The 16,389-nt window shown below is 28.5% G+C and overlaps 3 protein-coding genes across 3 annotated transcripts; all 3 read right to left on the reverse strand.

Annotated features, from left to right (window-relative positions):
* Positions 1-1,522: 1,522 nt before the first annotated feature.
* Positions 1,523-3,436, reverse strand: LOC145842308 (nuclear RNA export factor 1-like). Its single transcript, XM_082949732.1, has 3 exons — positions 3,402-3,436; positions 2,646-3,116; positions 1,523-2,516 (listed from the first exon to the last, which is right to left on the reverse strand). Exons 1-3 carry the CDS (start codon positions 3,434-3,436, stop codon positions 1,523-1,525), a joined length of 1,500 nt encoding a protein of 499 aa, XP_082805858.1.
* Positions 3,437-6,680: 3,244 nt separating this feature from the next.
* Positions 6,681-8,594, reverse strand: LOC145842309 (nuclear RNA export factor 1-like). Its single transcript, XM_082949733.1, has 3 exons — positions 8,560-8,594; positions 7,804-8,274; positions 6,681-7,674 (listed from the first exon to the last, which is right to left on the reverse strand). The coding sequence occupies exons 1-3, from the start codon at positions 8,592-8,594 to the stop codon at positions 6,681-6,683; spliced, it is 1,500 nt and encodes a 499-aa protein (XP_082805859.1).
* Positions 8,595-11,838: 3,244 nt separating this feature from the next.
* On the reverse strand, positions 11,839-13,752 carry LOC145842310 (nuclear RNA export factor 1-like). Its single transcript, XM_082949735.1, has 3 exons — positions 13,718-13,752; positions 12,962-13,432; positions 11,839-12,832 (listed from the first exon to the last, which is right to left on the reverse strand). Exons 1-3 carry the CDS (start codon positions 13,750-13,752, stop codon positions 11,839-11,841), a joined length of 1,500 nt encoding a protein of 499 aa, XP_082805861.1.
* Positions 13,753-16,389: the final 2,637 nt, after the last annotated feature.

Raw genomic sequence — 16,389 nt, forward strand, 5'->3', positions numbered from 1 at the left:
TTTTTGCTTAACTTTTAATAAACAATGAGTTTTTATAAACTTTCATGTATTATTTTTTTCAAAGGTAAAACTATTTTGTTATTGTACTAGCCAAATCATATCTATTTATTTTTAGATACTAAAGTATAATAAAAACATGGTCAACTTTAGAACTTGAACAAACAATTTTTCATATAAAATAACAATATTAAACTTTAAGACTATTTCAGCTAGTAAAAAACTAATTTACGTAAGCTTCCGTACAAACTAAAACTTACATGTTGCTCTCATGACTGCTAAACTCAAATGAAAAAAATTTGATAAGTTCAACTATTTATACAAAAACTGCGCCAACTAGTGGCAATTGCGTCAGTATTCGAATATGGCCATTTTTTTGTCTGGCACCAGTACTCAGGGTTAAAACAATAAATAATGCAAGTAACTTCTAGCAACGTTCTGACTTTTTTTGCTTAACTTTTAATAAACAATAAGTTTTTATAAATTTTCATGTATTATTTTTTTCAAAGGTAAAACTATTTTTTTATTGTACTAGCCAAATCATATCTATTTATTTTTAGATACTAAAGTATAATAAAAACATGGTCAACTTTAGAACTTGAACAAACAATTTTTTATACAATTAACAATATTGAACGTACGAAAAAAAAAGCGCTCAAATATTTGGTCCTAGGACCTGATGTACGAAAAAACCTTTCGGTTATTGAGTCATACACCAGGATACAGTTTAATGTCATGTCCAGGACAGAATACTAAACTTAACTAACTAAATATAACTATTTAAGCTAGTACAAAACTAATTTGCATAAGCTTTTGCACAAATATCGAAAGCCGTCCTCTAGTTTTTGTTTAATTTTATACATGTCAGTCTTATATTCAAAAAAAAACTAAATTTTGCCAAATCTCGGTTCAGTTTATTTTCAAACATGACCAATGGGATTTATCAGTGCAAACACTTTTATTTCTTAAAATATTAGACTGTAGTCTAAATTAAACTATTTATCTATAATAATAATAAACTGAAAGTATCCAAACGAAAGTATGATATTTAAAATGATTGAGTTACAGTAAAGCCTTATGTTTTATATTATATGACCTTGATGTTTTAATGCAAATGAAATAGTTTTGGAGTAGGCAATCTAAGTATTATTTTTATATAAAATAGTTCATTTATTGTAATTTATTTCTATTGTATTAGATATTATTTTATGATAATTAATACTAAACATCAATTTCTTTGCATAAAAAACTCTTCTATCAAAGGTTTTCGCATTCTTTTCTGCGGATATATCAGTGAAAACTTTTATTTTACTTAGACCATTTTTTAGCTTATACTTATTGATAATATCAAAACTTATTTTTTTTTAATTAAAATTTATTAAAATTGTAAAAGAAAACAACAACAAATAAAAGAGCTCAATTAAAAATTTGTTAAAATCAAGGGAAAAAATAACAAGAAAAGAAGCTTTTAGTTAAGATCGATAGTTCGTTTTAGCTTCTTTGTTTTTATTTTGTTAACAGTATTTTAGAATTGATATGCTTCAAGCGGTATGTGGTTGTTTTTGTGCAGTTCCATAAAATTTCTTCCGGCTTTATCATAATCCCACCCGTTGTTGTGCAGACATTCGTGCGAATATTTCTCGTTCATTCCTGAGTCTTTCATGAAAGTTTTCAACATCTCCGTTCGCACGTCACACGGCGGTCGTGGCAACTGGTTGATTGCGGCCACCTTGGTGGCGTTTTCTTTCTTTTCGGCGACCGATTGGTTCCTGATATGGAGCATGTCGCTCAGTATTGTAAATTTAATTTCAGCGGAAATTGCGCAGGATATGCTTCTGGTGAAGGCGCGAACTTTACCACCGGCTTCTTCAAAAGTGCCGCTGATAACGTAACTGATGAACTCACTAGAGCAGAACGTGACATCACAAACAAAGCTGTCCATGATGTGTTTTGATAAGGGTAGCTTGCGCAACGCTTTCACAATTTCCTCTCTCCCAAAGTAATACTTTTTGGAATCGGACTTATTACAACCGACTCTGACTTTCTGTCGGTTGTTTGGTGTGCACTCCTTGCACACTTCCAAGTATTTTTTCATTGTAGAATCTTTATCATTGCTAGAAATTGTCAAGCTAAACTGTGAATCTTTACAGTAAAAGTTGCTTGCATCATCTGAGGTTTTTACTTTGTCAAGGCAACTGAATAAGTTTTTGACATGATTGATGAACACTTCTTTTGCACTATCAGAAAGCAGCATAAAGTTGCTTCCCATAGTTTTTGGTATTTCATACTCTGCAACATCTATTTTAACTGGAGGCTCATAACCTCTGCAGTTAAGTTTGATCAAGTCTGGAAAAAGTTTCCGCCAGTTGCTTATATCATTTACAGTTGCATCTTGACTGCTATCGTATAACTTAAGCTCAATTAAATTCCAATCTCTTAATGCTTTCAAATCTTTTACAATTTTGATGTGATTTTCAGCAACTGAGAGACGGTTAATATTGGGAAACATATCAATGAGGCTGTTTTTGAGAAAGCCAATTGATTTATAACTTAAGTTATTTTTTTCTAAATTTAATGTTGTGATTCTTTTATTTTGATCACTTCCTCTGAACAGCGAATCTAATGTTTTTACAATAATTGTAAAATACTCGCTTCTATGCAATTTAATTCTGATACCTTGCTTCTTCAGAGTTTTGTCAAAGCTGAGACCGCTCAAGTCAAGAACGCCTTGTTCTAAATAGACCCGGCTTTTGATGCACTGCTTAATGCTTTCTAGTTGCTCGTCACGGTAAACATCAGACTTTGCTGTGTACCTAACTACTTTCAGCATATCATCACCGAAACTGCTGGTAAGTTGACGGTTGCAACTCAACAGCGCATCTGCTTTGCCTTTTCCAAGCACATAGAAACTAGCATCACCGTTGAAAACGTGATACTGCCTGTATTCTATGGGAGCATCAATAATTTTACTCATTTTTTCAATCAATTGAGTTTCAACTTCATCTGCGCCTCGAAATACTTTTATTTGGTACCAGGCGTTTTCTACATCAACTTTTGACTTATTGATGTTGTTGAAGTTGTTTTTGATTGCGGCAGGAGATATTTTGATATTTTCTCTCCTGTCAATTTTAAACTTTCTTATTATTGATCCTCTGTTTCGGCTCAACGGGTCACTGTGAAATTTAATACATTAAAGTTTTGTTTTACAAGGTAGTAAAACCTTGTACTCATAACCAAAACCTTGTACTCAAAACAATTGAATTTTTATTCAATATTATATTTTGATAAATGTTTTAGTTATTTTTATTATTAGTCTTAAGAGTTTACGTATAATAAAAAAGTACAAAAACTTAATATTTCAATTATACGAAAAATAAGTTTAAAAAAAACAAACAACAACTTACAATTTCTTTTTGTGAGCGTATAAGTCTCCCTTCATAATGACACAACCGTCATTATCTATATCATTATTATTTTGTGGTCGTCGTTTTCCAAGGCGGTCATAAACTGTTTTCCTTTAAAATAGTTTTTGTTTAACAATTTAAAAGTTTCATTATCAAATCGAAAAAATATACCATTCATGAGGAACGGTCTATAAAGCGTTACAAACAATTTATAAAACCTGAGTTACTGTAGTCTCAAATTTAAATATAAAATAGAATATCATAAGTATAGTATTGAGAAAAACAAACTACTGTTGAATAAATAATTTAAAAACATTGCGATTCAATATTTGTATTCAAGCTAACTTTGTAAATAACCAACTTTCAATTTCATTTTTAAATAACTCAACTTAATTCTATTTAAACTAGTTGTTAATTAAAACCTTTGTTTTCCTAGACGACCCTTGACTTTGTAACATTTCATTTTGTTTTTGTAACGTTTTCTACCACTTTTGTACGATGTAGAACATTTTTCTAATGTCTTAGGTTCGTAACAATCTCCGTGATCAACATGATGTAATGAGATGTTAAGTCTTTCATCATGATCATTGTTTTTTTTATGAGATTCTGAAAAATAGTTTGTTTCGACGTTTAGCTAATTTACATGACTAAAAATATTATAAAAACACATTTACCTAGGTAACTTAAAAACTTATATAACTTAATAACGGTAAGAAAAAACATCTTAATAATTTTATAAGAACACTGTAAACATTACCTCTGCTTTTAGGTGGTTTATATAATTGAATACTTTTCTTTTGAACTGTAATGTTTTTCATTTTTGACAGTAAATCTTCCATATTTGTCATTATTTATTTGCGTTATATGTTACTAAGCTGTTCTGAAAATACGCCACTAGTTAGTTTAAGTACAGTCATCTATTCATTTTTCTAAAATACATATATTAAATAAAAATTAGAGACATGTATCATAAAACCATTTTTGTTGTGCAAAAAAGTAAAACATGTTTCAGCTAATACTTATCAACTACTTTTGTTAGCAACTAATTATATCATAAACGTTAATTAAGTAGCTTTAGGTTTTATCAGAGTAAGATAAAAAGTAAGATCAATTAAGTAAGATCAAAAGTTTAAAATTACATAATTAATTTGTGTTAATGTAATTATAAACTGTTAATAACTGTTAAAAACTGTTAAAATAACGAGTAAATTCAGTTTGAAACTTGCTTTGTTATATTTTAAATCCCACAATACTAACTATAAGTAACAAATATAGTTTTATAATTTTTAAAACAATTGTAGTTATAACATTAAACTTTAAAATTATTTAAGTTAAAAGAAGCATAATTAACTTAAGCTTTTAACACAAACTAAATTTTACATAAATTATTATTTGGTGTGCTGCTATAATTAGACTGAATATCTGATGCAATACTACTCTAAAATACTAATTTACAAGTATGATTTAGTTATAAGTACTAAATTATAATTTAAATGTCCTTTCTCGAGAATTTTCTTAAACCTGTCGTCTCAATAACTATAGGTTTTTATATTTACTTATAAACAACTTTGTCATATTAATCTTACATTATATTATAATTATATTTTTTCTAACTATTTTATCAAAGTCATCAAGTGATATCTATCACTTAATACAATACACTTTTAGCTAGCTTTAATTCTAACCTAATCATAATGTAAACTAAAAACAAACAAAAAGTGCCTTGGTTTGTTAACAAAATTAAACTTGTCTGACTTTTTTTGCTTAACTTTTAATAAACAATGAGTTTTTATAAACTTTCATGTATTATTTTTTTCAAAGGTAAAACTATTTTGTTATTGTACTAGCCAAATCATATCTATTTATTTTTAGATACTAAAGTATAATAAAAACATGGTCAACTTTAGAACTTGAACAAACAATTTTTCATATAAAATAACAATATTAAACTTTAAGACTATTTCAGCTAGTAAAAAACTAATTTACGTAAGCTTCCGTACAAACTAAAACTTACATGTTGTTCTCATGACTGCTAAACTCAAATGAAAAAAAATTGATAAGTTCAACTATTTATACAAAAACTGCGCCAACTAGTGGCAATTGCGTCAGTATTCGAATATGGCCATTTTTTTGTCTGGCACCAGTACTCAGGGTTAAAACAATAAATAATGCAAGTAACTTCTAGCAACGTTCTGACTTTTTTTGCTTAACTTTTAATAAACAATAAGTTTTTATAAATTTTCATGTATTATTTTTTTCAAAGGTAAAACTATTTTTTTATTGTACTAGCCAAATCATATCTATTTATTTTTAGATACTAAAGTATAATAAAAACATGGTCAACTTTAGAACTTGAACAAACAATTTTTTATACAATTAACAATATTGAACGTACGAAAAAAAAAGCGCTCAAATATTTGGTCCTAGGACCTGATGTACGAAAAAACCTTTCGGTTATTGAGTCATACACCAGGATACAGTTTAATGTCATGTCCAGGACAGAATACTAAACTTAACTAACTAAATATAACTATTTAAGCTAGTACAAAACTAATTTGCATAAGCTTTTGCATAAATATCGAAAGCCGTCCTCTAGTTTTTGTTTAATTTTATACATGTCAGTCTTATATTCAATAAAAAACTAAATTTTGCCAAATCTCGGTTCAGTTTATTTTCAAACATGACCAATGGGATTTATCAGTGCAAACACTTTTATTTCTTAAAATATTAGACTGTAGTCTAAATTAAACTATTTATCTATAATAATAATAAACTGAAAGTATCCAAACGAAAGTATGATATTTAAAATGATTGAGTTACAGTAAAGCCTTATGTTTTATATTATATGACCTTGATGTTTTAATGCAAATGAAATAGTTTTGGAGTAGGCAATCTAAGTATTATTTTTATATAAAATAGTTCATTTATTGTAATTTATTTCTATTGTATTAGATATTATTTTATGATAATTAATACTAAACATCAATTTCTTTGCATAAAAAACTCTTCTATCAAAGGTTTTCGCATTCTTTTCTGCGGATATATCAGTGAAAACTTTTATTTTACTTAGACCATTTTTTAGCTTATACTTATTGATAATATAAAAACTTATTTTTTTTTAATTAAAATTTATTAAAATTGTAAAAGAAAACAACAACAAATAAAAGAGCTCAATTAAAAATTTGTTAAAATCAAGGGAAAAAATAACAAGAAAAGAAGCTTTTAGTTAAGATCGATAGTTCGTTTTAGCTTCTTTGTTTTTATTTTGTTAACAGTATTTTAGAATTGATATGCTTCAAGCGGTATGTGGTTGTTTTTGTGCAGTTCCATAAAATTTCTTCCGGCTTTATCATAATCCCACCCGTTGTTGTGCAGACATTCGTGCGAATATTTCTCGTTCATTCCTGAGTCTTTCATGAAAGTTTTCAACATCTCCGTTCGCACGTCACACGGCGGTCGTGGCAACTGGTTGATTGCGGCCACCTTGGTGGCGTTTTCTTTCTTTTCGGCGACCGATTGGTTCCTGATATGGAGCATGTCGCTCAGTATTGTAAATTTAATTTCAGCGGAAATTGCGCAGGATATGCTTCTGGTGAAGGCGCGAACTTTACCACCGGCTTCTTCAAAAGTGCCGCTGATAACGTAACTGATGAACTCACTAGAGCAGAACGTGACATCACAAACAAAGCTGTCCATGATGTGTTTTGATAAGGGTAGCTTGCGCAACGCTTTCACAATTTCCTCTCTCCCAAAGTAATACTTTTTGGAATCGGACTTATTACAACCGACTCTGACTTTCTGTCGGTTGTTTGGTGTGCACTCCTTGCACACTTCCAAGTATTTTTTCATTGTAGAATCTTTATCATTGCTAGAAATTGTCAAGCTAAACTGTGAATCTTTACAGTAAAAGTTGCTTGCATCATCTGAGGTTTTTACTTTGTCAAGGCAACTGAATAAGTTTTTGACATGATTGATGAACACTTCTTTTGCACTATCAGAAAGCAGCATAAAGTTGCTTCCCATAGTTTTTGGTATTTCATACTCTGCAACATCTATTTTAACTAGAGGCTCATAACCTCTGCAGTTAAGTTTGATCAAGTCTGGAAAAAGTTTCCGCCAGTTGCTTATATCATTTACAGTTGCATCTTGACTGCTATCGTATAACTTAAGCTCAATTAAATTCCAATCTCTTAATGCTTTCAAATCTTTTACAATTTTAATGTGATTTTCAGCAACTGAGAGACGGTTAATATTGGGAAACATATCAATGAGGCTGTTTTTGAGAAAGCCAATTGATTTATAACTTAAGTTATTTTTTTCTAAATTTAATGTTGTGATTCTTTTATTTTGATCACTTCCTCTGAACAGCGAATCTAATGTTTTTACAATAATTGTAAAATACTCGCTTCTATGCAATTTAATTCTGATACCTTGCTTCTTCAGAGTTTTGTCAAAGCTGAGACCGCTCAAGTCAAGAACGCCTTGTTCTAAATAGACCCGGCTTTTGATGCACTGCTTAATGCTTTCTAGTTGCTCGTCACGGTAAACATCAGACTTTGCTGTGTACCTAACTACTTTCAGCATATCATCACCGAAACTGCTGGTAAGTTGACGGTTGCAACTCAACAGCGCATCTGCTTTGCCTTTTCCAAGCACATAGAAACTAGCATCACCGTTGAAAACGTGATACTGCCTGTATTCTATGGGAGCATCAATAATTTTACTCATTTTTTCAATCAATTGAGTTTCAACTTCATCTGCGCCTCGAAATACTTTTATTTGGTACCAGGCGTTTTCTACATCAACTTTTGACTTATTGATGTTGTTGAAGTTGTTTTTGATTGCGGCAGGAGATATTTTGATATTTTCTCTCCTGTCAATTTTAAACTTTCTTATTATTGATCCTCTGTTTCGGCTCAACGGGTCACTGTGAAATTTAATACATTAAAGTTTTGTTTTACAAGGTAGTAAAACCTTGTACTCATAACCAAAACCTTGTACTCAAAACAATTGAATTTTTATTCAATATTATATTTTGATAAATGTTTTAGTTATTTTTATTATTAGTCTTAAGAGTTTACGTATAATAAAAAAGTACAAAAACTTAATATTTCAATTATACGAAAAATAAGTTTAAAAAAAACAAACAACAACTTACAATTTCTTTTTGTGAGCGTATAAGTCTCCCTTCATAATGACACAACCGTCATTATCTATATCATTATTATTTTGTGGTCGTCGTTTTCCAAGGCGGTCATAAACTGTTTTCCTTTAAAATAGTTTTTGTTTAACAATTTAAAAGTTTCATTATCAAATCGAAAAAATATACCATTCATGAGGAACGGTCTATAAAGCGTTACAAACAATTTATAAAACCTGAGTTACTGTAGTCTCAAATTTAAATATAAAATAGAATATCATAAGTATAGTATTGAGAAAAACAAACTACTGTTGAATAAATAATTTAAAAACATTGCGATTCAATATTTGTATTCAAGCTAACTTTGTAAATAACCAACTTTCAATTTCATTTTTAAATAACTCAACTTAATTCTATTTAAACTAGTTGTTAATTAAAACCTTTGTTTTCCTAGACGACCCTTGACTTTGTAACATTTCATTTTGTTTTTGTAACGTTTTCTACCACTTTTGTACGATGTAGAACATTTTTCTAATGTCTTAGGTTCGTAACAATCTCCGTGATCAACATGATGTAATGAGATGTTAAGTCTTTCATCATGATCATTGTTTTTTTTATGAGATTCTGAAAAATAGTTTGTTTCGACGTTTAGCTAATTTACATGACTAAAAATATTATAAAAACACATTTACCTAGGTAACTTAAAAACTTATATAACTTAATAACGGTAAGAAAAAACATCTTAATAATTTTATAAGAACACTGTAAACATTACCTCTGCTTTTAGGTGGTTTATATAATTGAATACTTTTCTTTTGAACTGTAATGTTTTTCATTTTTGACAGTAAATCTTCCATATTTGTCATTATTTATTTGCGTTATATGTTACTAAGCTGTTCTGAAAATACGCCACTAGTTAGTTTAAGTACAGTCATCTATTCATTTTTCTAAAATACATATATTAAATAAAAATTAGAGACATGTATCATAAAACCATTTTTGTTGTGCAAAAAAGTAAAACATGTTTCAGCTAATACTTATCAACTACTTTTGTTAGCAACTAATTATATCATAAACGTTAATTAAGTAGCTTTAGGTTTTATCAGAGTAAGATAAAAAGTAAGATCAATTAAGTAAGATCAAAAGTTTAAAATTACATAATTAATTTGTGTTAATGTAATTATAAACTGTTAATAACTGTTAAAAACTGTTAAAATAACGAGTAAATTCAGTTTGAAACTTGCTTTGTTATATTTTAAATTCCACAATACTAACTATAAGTAACAAATATAGTTTTATAATTTTTAAAACAATTGTAGTTATAACATTAAACTTTAAAATTATTTAAGTTAAAAGAAGCATAATTAACTTAAGCTTTTAACACAAACTAAATTTTACATAAATTATTATTTGGTGTGCTGCTATAATTAGACTGAATATCTGATGCAATACTACTCTAAAATACTAATTTACAAGTATGATTTAGTTATAAGTACTAAATTATAATTTAAATGTCCTTTCTCGAGAATTTTCTTAAACCTGTCGTCTCAATAACTATAGGTTTTTATATTTACTTATAAACAACTTTGTCATATTAATCTTACATTATATTATAATTATATTTTTTCTAACTATTTTATCAAAGTCATCAAGTGATATCTATCACTTAATACAATACACTTTTAGCTAGCTTTAATTCTAACCTAATCATAATGTAAACTAAAAACAAACAAAAAGTGCCTTGGTTTGTTAACAAAATTAAACTTGTCTGACTTTTTTTGCTTAACTTTTAATAAACAATGAGTTTTTATAAACTTTCATGTATTATTTTTTTCAAAGGTAAAACTATTTTGTTATTGTACTAGCCAAATCATATCTATTTATTTTTAGATACTAAAGTATAATAAAAACATGGTCAACTTTAGAACTTGAACAAACAATTTTTCATATAAAATAACAATATTAAACTTTAAGACTATTTCAGCTAGTAAAAAACTAATTTACGTAAGCTTCCGTACAAACTAAAACTTACATGTTGTTCTCATGACTGCTAAACTCAAATGAAAAAAAATTGATAAGTTCAACTATTTATACAAAAACTGCGCCAACTAGTGGCAATTGCGTCAGTATTCGAATATGGCCATTTTTTTGTCTGGCACCAGTACTCAGGGTTAAAACAATAAATAATGCAAGTAACTTCTAGCAACGTTCTGACTTTTTTTGCTTAACTTTTAATAAACAATAAGTTTTTATAAATTTTCATGTATTATTTTTTTCAAAGGTAAAACTATTTTTTTATTGTACTAGCCAAATCATATCTATTTATTTTTAGATACTAAAGTATAATAAAAACATGGTCAACTTTAGAACTTGAACAAACAATTTTTTATACAATTAACAATATTGAACGTACGAAAAAAAAAGCGCTCAAATATTTGGTCCTAGGACCTGATGTACGAAAAAACCTTTCGGTTATTGAGTCATACACCAGGATACAGTTTAATGTCATGTCCAGGACAGAATACTAAACTTAACTAACTAAATATAACTATTTAAGCTAGTACAAAACTAATTTGCATAAGCTTTTGCACAAATATCGAAAGCCGTCCTCTAGTTTTTGTTTAATTTTATACATGTCAGTCTTATATTCAATAAAAAACTAAATTTTGCCAAATCTCGGTTCAGTTTATTTTCAAACATGACCAATGGGATTTATCAGTGCAAACACTTTTATTTCTTAAAATATTAGACTGTAGTCTAAATTAAACTATTTATCTATAATAATAATAAACTGAAAGTATCCAAACGAAAGTATGATATTTAAAATGATTGAGTTACAGTAAAGCCTTATGTTTTATATTATATGACCTTGATGTTTTAATGCAAATGAAATAGTTTTGGAGTAGGCAATCTAAGTATTATTTTTATATAAAATAGTTCATTTATTGTAATTTATTTCTATTGTATTAGATATTACTTTATGATAATTAATACTAAACATCAATTTCTTTGCATAAAAAACTCTTCTATCAAAGGTTTTCGCATTCTTTTCTGCGGATATATCAGTGAAAACTTTTATTTTACTTAGACCATTTTTTAGCTTATACTTATTGATAATATAAAAACTTATTTTTTTTTAATTAAAATTTATTAAAATTGTAAAAGAAAACAACAACAAATAAAAGAGCTCAATTAAAAATTTGTTAAAATCAAGGGAAAAAATAACAAGAAAAGAAGCTTTTAGTTAAGATCGATAGTTCGTTTTAGCTTCTTTGTTTTTATTTTGTTAACAGTATTTTAGAATTGATATGCTTCAAGCGGTATGTGGTTGTTTTTGTGCAGTTCCATAAAATTTCTTCCGGCTTTATCATAATCCCACCCGTTGTTGTGCAGACATTCGTGCGAATATTTCTCGTTCATTCCTGAGTCTTTCATGAAAGTTTTCAACATCTCCGTTCGCACGTCACACGGCGGTCGTGGCAACTGGTTGATTGCGGCCACCTTGGTGGCGTTTTCTTTCTTTTCGGCGACCGATTGGTTCCTGATATGGAGCATGTCGCTCAGTATTGTAAATTTAATTTCAGCGGAAATTGCGCAGGATATGCTTCTGGTGAAGGCGCGAACTTTACCACCGGCTTCTTCAAAAGTGCCGCTGATAACGTAACTGATGAACTCACTAGAGCAGAACGTGACATCACAAACAAAGCTGTCCATGATGTGTTTTGATAAGGGTAGCTTGCGCAACGCTTTCACAATTTCCTCTCTCCCAAAGTAATACTTTTTGGAATCGGACTTATTACAACCGACTCTGACTTTCTGTCGGTTGTTTGGTGTGCACTCCTTGCACACTTCCAAGTATTTTTTCATTGTAGAATCTTTATCATTGCTAGAAATTGTCAAGCTAAACTGTGAATCTTTACAGTAAAAGTTGCTTGCATCATCTGAGGTTTTTACTTTGTCAAGGCAACTGAATAAGTTTTTGACATGATTGATGAACACTTCTTTTGCACTATCAGAAAGCAGCATAAAGTTGCTTCCCATAGTTTTTGGTATTTCATACTCTGCAACATCTATTTTAACTGGAGGCTCATAATCTCTGCAGTTAAGTTTGATCAAGTCTGGAAAAAGTTTCCGCCAGTTGCTTATATCATTTACAGTTGCATCTTGACTGCTATCGTATAACTTAAGCTCAATTAAATTCCAATCTCTTAATGCTTTCAAATCTTTTACAATTTTAATGTGATTTTCAGCAACTGAGAGACGGTTAATATTGGGAAACATATCAATGAGGCTGTTTTTGAGAAAGCCAATTGATTTATAACTTAAGTTATTTTTTTCTAAATTTAATGTTGTGATTCTTTTATTTTGATCACTTCCTCTGAACAGCGAATCTAATGTTTTTACAATAATTGTAAAATACTCGCTTCTATGCAATTTAATTCTGATACCTTGCTTCTTCAGAGTTTTGTCAAAGCTGAGACCGCTCAAGTCAAGAACGCCTTGTTCTAAATAGACCCGGCTTTTGATGCACTGCTTAATGCTTTCTAGTTGCTCGTCACGGTAAACATCAGACTTTGCTGTGTACCTAACTACTTTCAGCATATCATCACCGAAACTGCTGGTAAGTTGACGGTTGCAACTCAACAGCGCATCTGCTTTGCCTTTTCCAAGCACATAGAAACTAGCATCACCGTTGAAAACGTGATACTGCCTGTATTCTATGGGAGCATCAATAATTTTACTCATTTTTTCAATCAATTGAGTTTCAACTTCATCTGCGCCTCGAAATACTTTTATTTGGTACCAGGCGTTTTCTACATCAACTTTTGACTTATTGATGTTGTTGAAGTTGTTTTTGATTGCGGCAGGAGATATTTTGATATTTTCTCTCCTGTCAATTTTAAACTTTCTTATTATTGATCCTCTGTTTCGGCTCAACGGGTCACTGTGAAATTTAATACATTAAAGTTTTGTTTTACAAGGTAGTAAAACCTTGTACTCATAACCAAAACCTTGTACTCAAAACAATTGAATTTTTATTCAATATTATATTTTGATAAATGTTTTAGTTATTTTTATTATTAGTCTTAAGAGTTTACGTATAATAAAAAAGTACAAAAACTTAATATTTCAATTATACGAAAAATAAGTTTAAAAAAAACAAACAACAACTTACAATTTCTTTTTGTGAGCGTATAAGTCTCCCTTCATAATGACACAACCGTCATTATCTATATCATTATTATTTTGTGGTCGTCGTTTTCCAAGGCGGTCATAAACTGTTTTCCTTTAAAATAGTTTTTGTTTAACAATTTAAAAGTTTCATTATCAAATCGAAAAAATATACCATTCATGAGGAACGGTCTATAAAGCGTTACAAACAATTTATAAAACCTGAGTTACTGTAGTCTCAAATTTAAATATAAAATAGAATATCATAAGTATAGTATTGAGAAAAACAAACTACTGTTGAATAAATAATTTAAAAACATTGCGATTCAATATTTGTATTCAAGCTAACTTTGTAAATAACCAACTTTCAATTTCATTTTTAAATAACTCAACTTAATTCTATTTAAACTAGTTGTTAATTAAAACCTTTGTTTTCCTAGACGACCCTTGACTTTGTAACATTTCATTTTGTTTTTGTAACGTTTTCTACCACTTTTGTACGATGTAGAACATTTTTCTAATGTCTTAGGTTCGTAACAATCTCCGTGATCAACATGATGTAATGAGATGTTAAGTCTTTCATCATGATCATTGTTTTTTTTATGAGATTCTGAAAAATAGTTTGTTTCGACGTTTAGCTAATTTACATGACTAAAAATATTATAAAAACACATTTACCTAGGTAACTTAAAAACTTATATAACTTAATAACGGTAAGAAAAAACATCTTAATAATTTTATAAGAACACTGTAAACATTACCTCTGCTTTTAGGTGGTTTATATAATTGAATACTTTTCTTTTGAACTGTAATGTTTTTCATTTTTGACAGTAAATCTTCCATATTTGTCATTATTTATTTGCGTTATATGTTACTAAGCTGTTCTGAAAATACGCCACTAGTTAGTTTAAGTACAGTCATCTATTCATTTTTCTAAAATACATATATTAAATAAAAATTAGAGACATGTATCATAAAACCATTTTTGTTGTGCAAAAAAGTAAAACATGTTTCAGCTAATACTTATCAACTACTTTTGTTAGCAACTAATTATATCATAAACGTTAATTAAGTAGCTTTAGGTTTTATCAGAGTAAGATAAAAAGTAAGATCAATTAAGTAAGATCAAAAGTTTAAAATTACATAATTAATTTGTGTTAATGTAATTATAAACTGTTAATAACTGTTAAAAACTGTTAAAATAACGAGTAAATTCAGTTTGAAACTTGCTTTGTTATATTTTAAATCCCACAATACTAACTATAAGTAACAAATATAGTTTTATAATTTTTAAAACAATTGTAGTTATAACATTAAACTTTAAAATTATTTAAGTTAAAAGAAGCATAATTAACTTAAGCTTTTAACACAAACTAAATTTTACATAAATTATTATTTGGTGTGCTGCTATAATTAGACTGAATATCTGATGCAATACTACTCTAAAATACTAATTTACAAGTATGATTTAGTTATAAGTACTAAATTATAATTTAAATGTCCTTTCTCGAGAATTTTCTTAAACCTGTCGTCTCAATAACTATAGGTTTTTATATTTACTTATAAACAACTTTGTCATATTAATCTTACATTATATTATAATTATATTTTTTCTAACTATTTTATCAAAGTCATCAAGTGATATCTATCACTTAATACAATACACTTTTAGCTAGCTTTAATTCTAACCTAATCATAATGTAAACTAAAAACAAACAAAAAGTGCCTTGGTTTGTTAACAAAATTAAACTTGTCTGACTTTTTTTGCTTAACTTTTAATAAACAATGAGTTTTTATAAACTTTCATGTATTATTTTTTTCAAAGGTAAAACTATTTTGTTATTGTACTAGCCAAATCATATCTATTTATTTTTAGATACTAAAGTATAATAAAAACATGGTCAACTTTAGAACTTGAACAAACAATTTTTCATATAAAATAACAATATTAAACTTTAAGACTATTTCAGCTAGTAAAAAACTAATTTACGTAAGCTTCCGTACAAACTAAAACTTACATGTTGCTCTCATGACTGCTAAACTCAAATGAAAAAAATTTGATAAGTTCAACTATTTATACAAAAACTGCGCCAACTAGTGGCAATTGCGTCAGTATTCGAATATGGCCATTTTTTTGTCTGGCACCAGTACTCAGGGTTAAAACAATAAATAATGCAAGTAACTTCTAGCAACGTTCTGACTTTTTTTGCTTAACTTTTAATAAACAATAAGTTTTTATAAATTTTCATGTATTATTTTTTTCAAAGGTAAAACTATTTTTTTATTGTACTAGCCAAATCATATCTATTTATTTTTAGATACTAAAGTATAATAAAAACATGGTCAACTTTAGAACTTGAACAAACAATTTTTTATACAATTAACAATATTGAACGTACGAAAAAAAAAGCGCTCAAATATTTGGTCCTAGGACCTGATGTACGAAAAAACCTTTCGGTTATTGAGTCATACACCAGGATACAGTTTAATGTCATGTCCAGGACAGAATACTAAACTTAACTAACTAAATATAACTATTTAAGCTAGTACAAAACTAATTTGCATAAGCTTTTGCACAAATATCGAAAGCCGTCCTCTAGTTTTTGTTTAATTTTATACATGTCAGTCTTATATTCAAAAAAAAACTAAATTTTGCCAAATCTCGGTTCAGTTTAT

This window comes from Thalia democratica, chromosome 8 (assembly GCF_965202585.1).
Source record: "Thalia democratica chromosome 8, ktThaDemo2.hap1.1, whole genome shotgun sequence".
NCBI lineage: Eukaryota > Metazoa > Chordata > Thaliacea > Salpida > Salpidae > Thalia > Thalia democratica.

Excerpts from the sequence above, each read along its gene's own strand:
- LOC145842309 (XM_082949733.1), bottom strand. The coding sequence starts at position 8,594 with ATGAAGGGAGACTTATACGCTCACAAAAAGAAATT. Across the intron at positions 8,275-8,559 it reads TACGCTCACAAAAAGAAATT|GAGAGAAAATATCAAAATAT; the intron begins GTAAGTTGTTGT and ends TAAAATTGACAG. Across the intron at positions 7,675-7,803 it reads ATTAAATTGCATAGAAGCGA|CCTCATTGATATGTTTCCCA; the intron begins GTATTTTACAAT and ends TCTCAAAAACAG.
- LOC145842308 (XM_082949732.1), bottom strand. The coding sequence starts at position 3,436 with ATGAAGGGAGACTTATACGCTCACAAAAAGAAATT. Across the intron at positions 3,117-3,401 it reads TACGCTCACAAAAAGAAATT|GAGAGAAAATATCAAAATAT; the intron begins GTAAGTTGTTGT and ends TAAAATTGACAG. Across the intron at positions 2,517-2,645 it reads ATTAAATTGCATAGAAGCGA|CCTCATTGATATGTTTCCCA; the intron begins GTATTTTACAAT and ends TCTCAAAAACAG.
- LOC145842310 (XM_082949735.1), bottom strand. The coding sequence starts at position 13,752 with ATGAAGGGAGACTTATACGCTCACAAAAAGAAATT. Across the intron at positions 13,433-13,717 it reads TACGCTCACAAAAAGAAATT|GAGAGAAAATATCAAAATAT; the intron begins GTAAGTTGTTGT and ends TAAAATTGACAG. Across the intron at positions 12,833-12,961 it reads ATTAAATTGCATAGAAGCGA|CCTCATTGATATGTTTCCCA; the intron begins GTATTTTACAAT and ends TCTCAAAAACAG.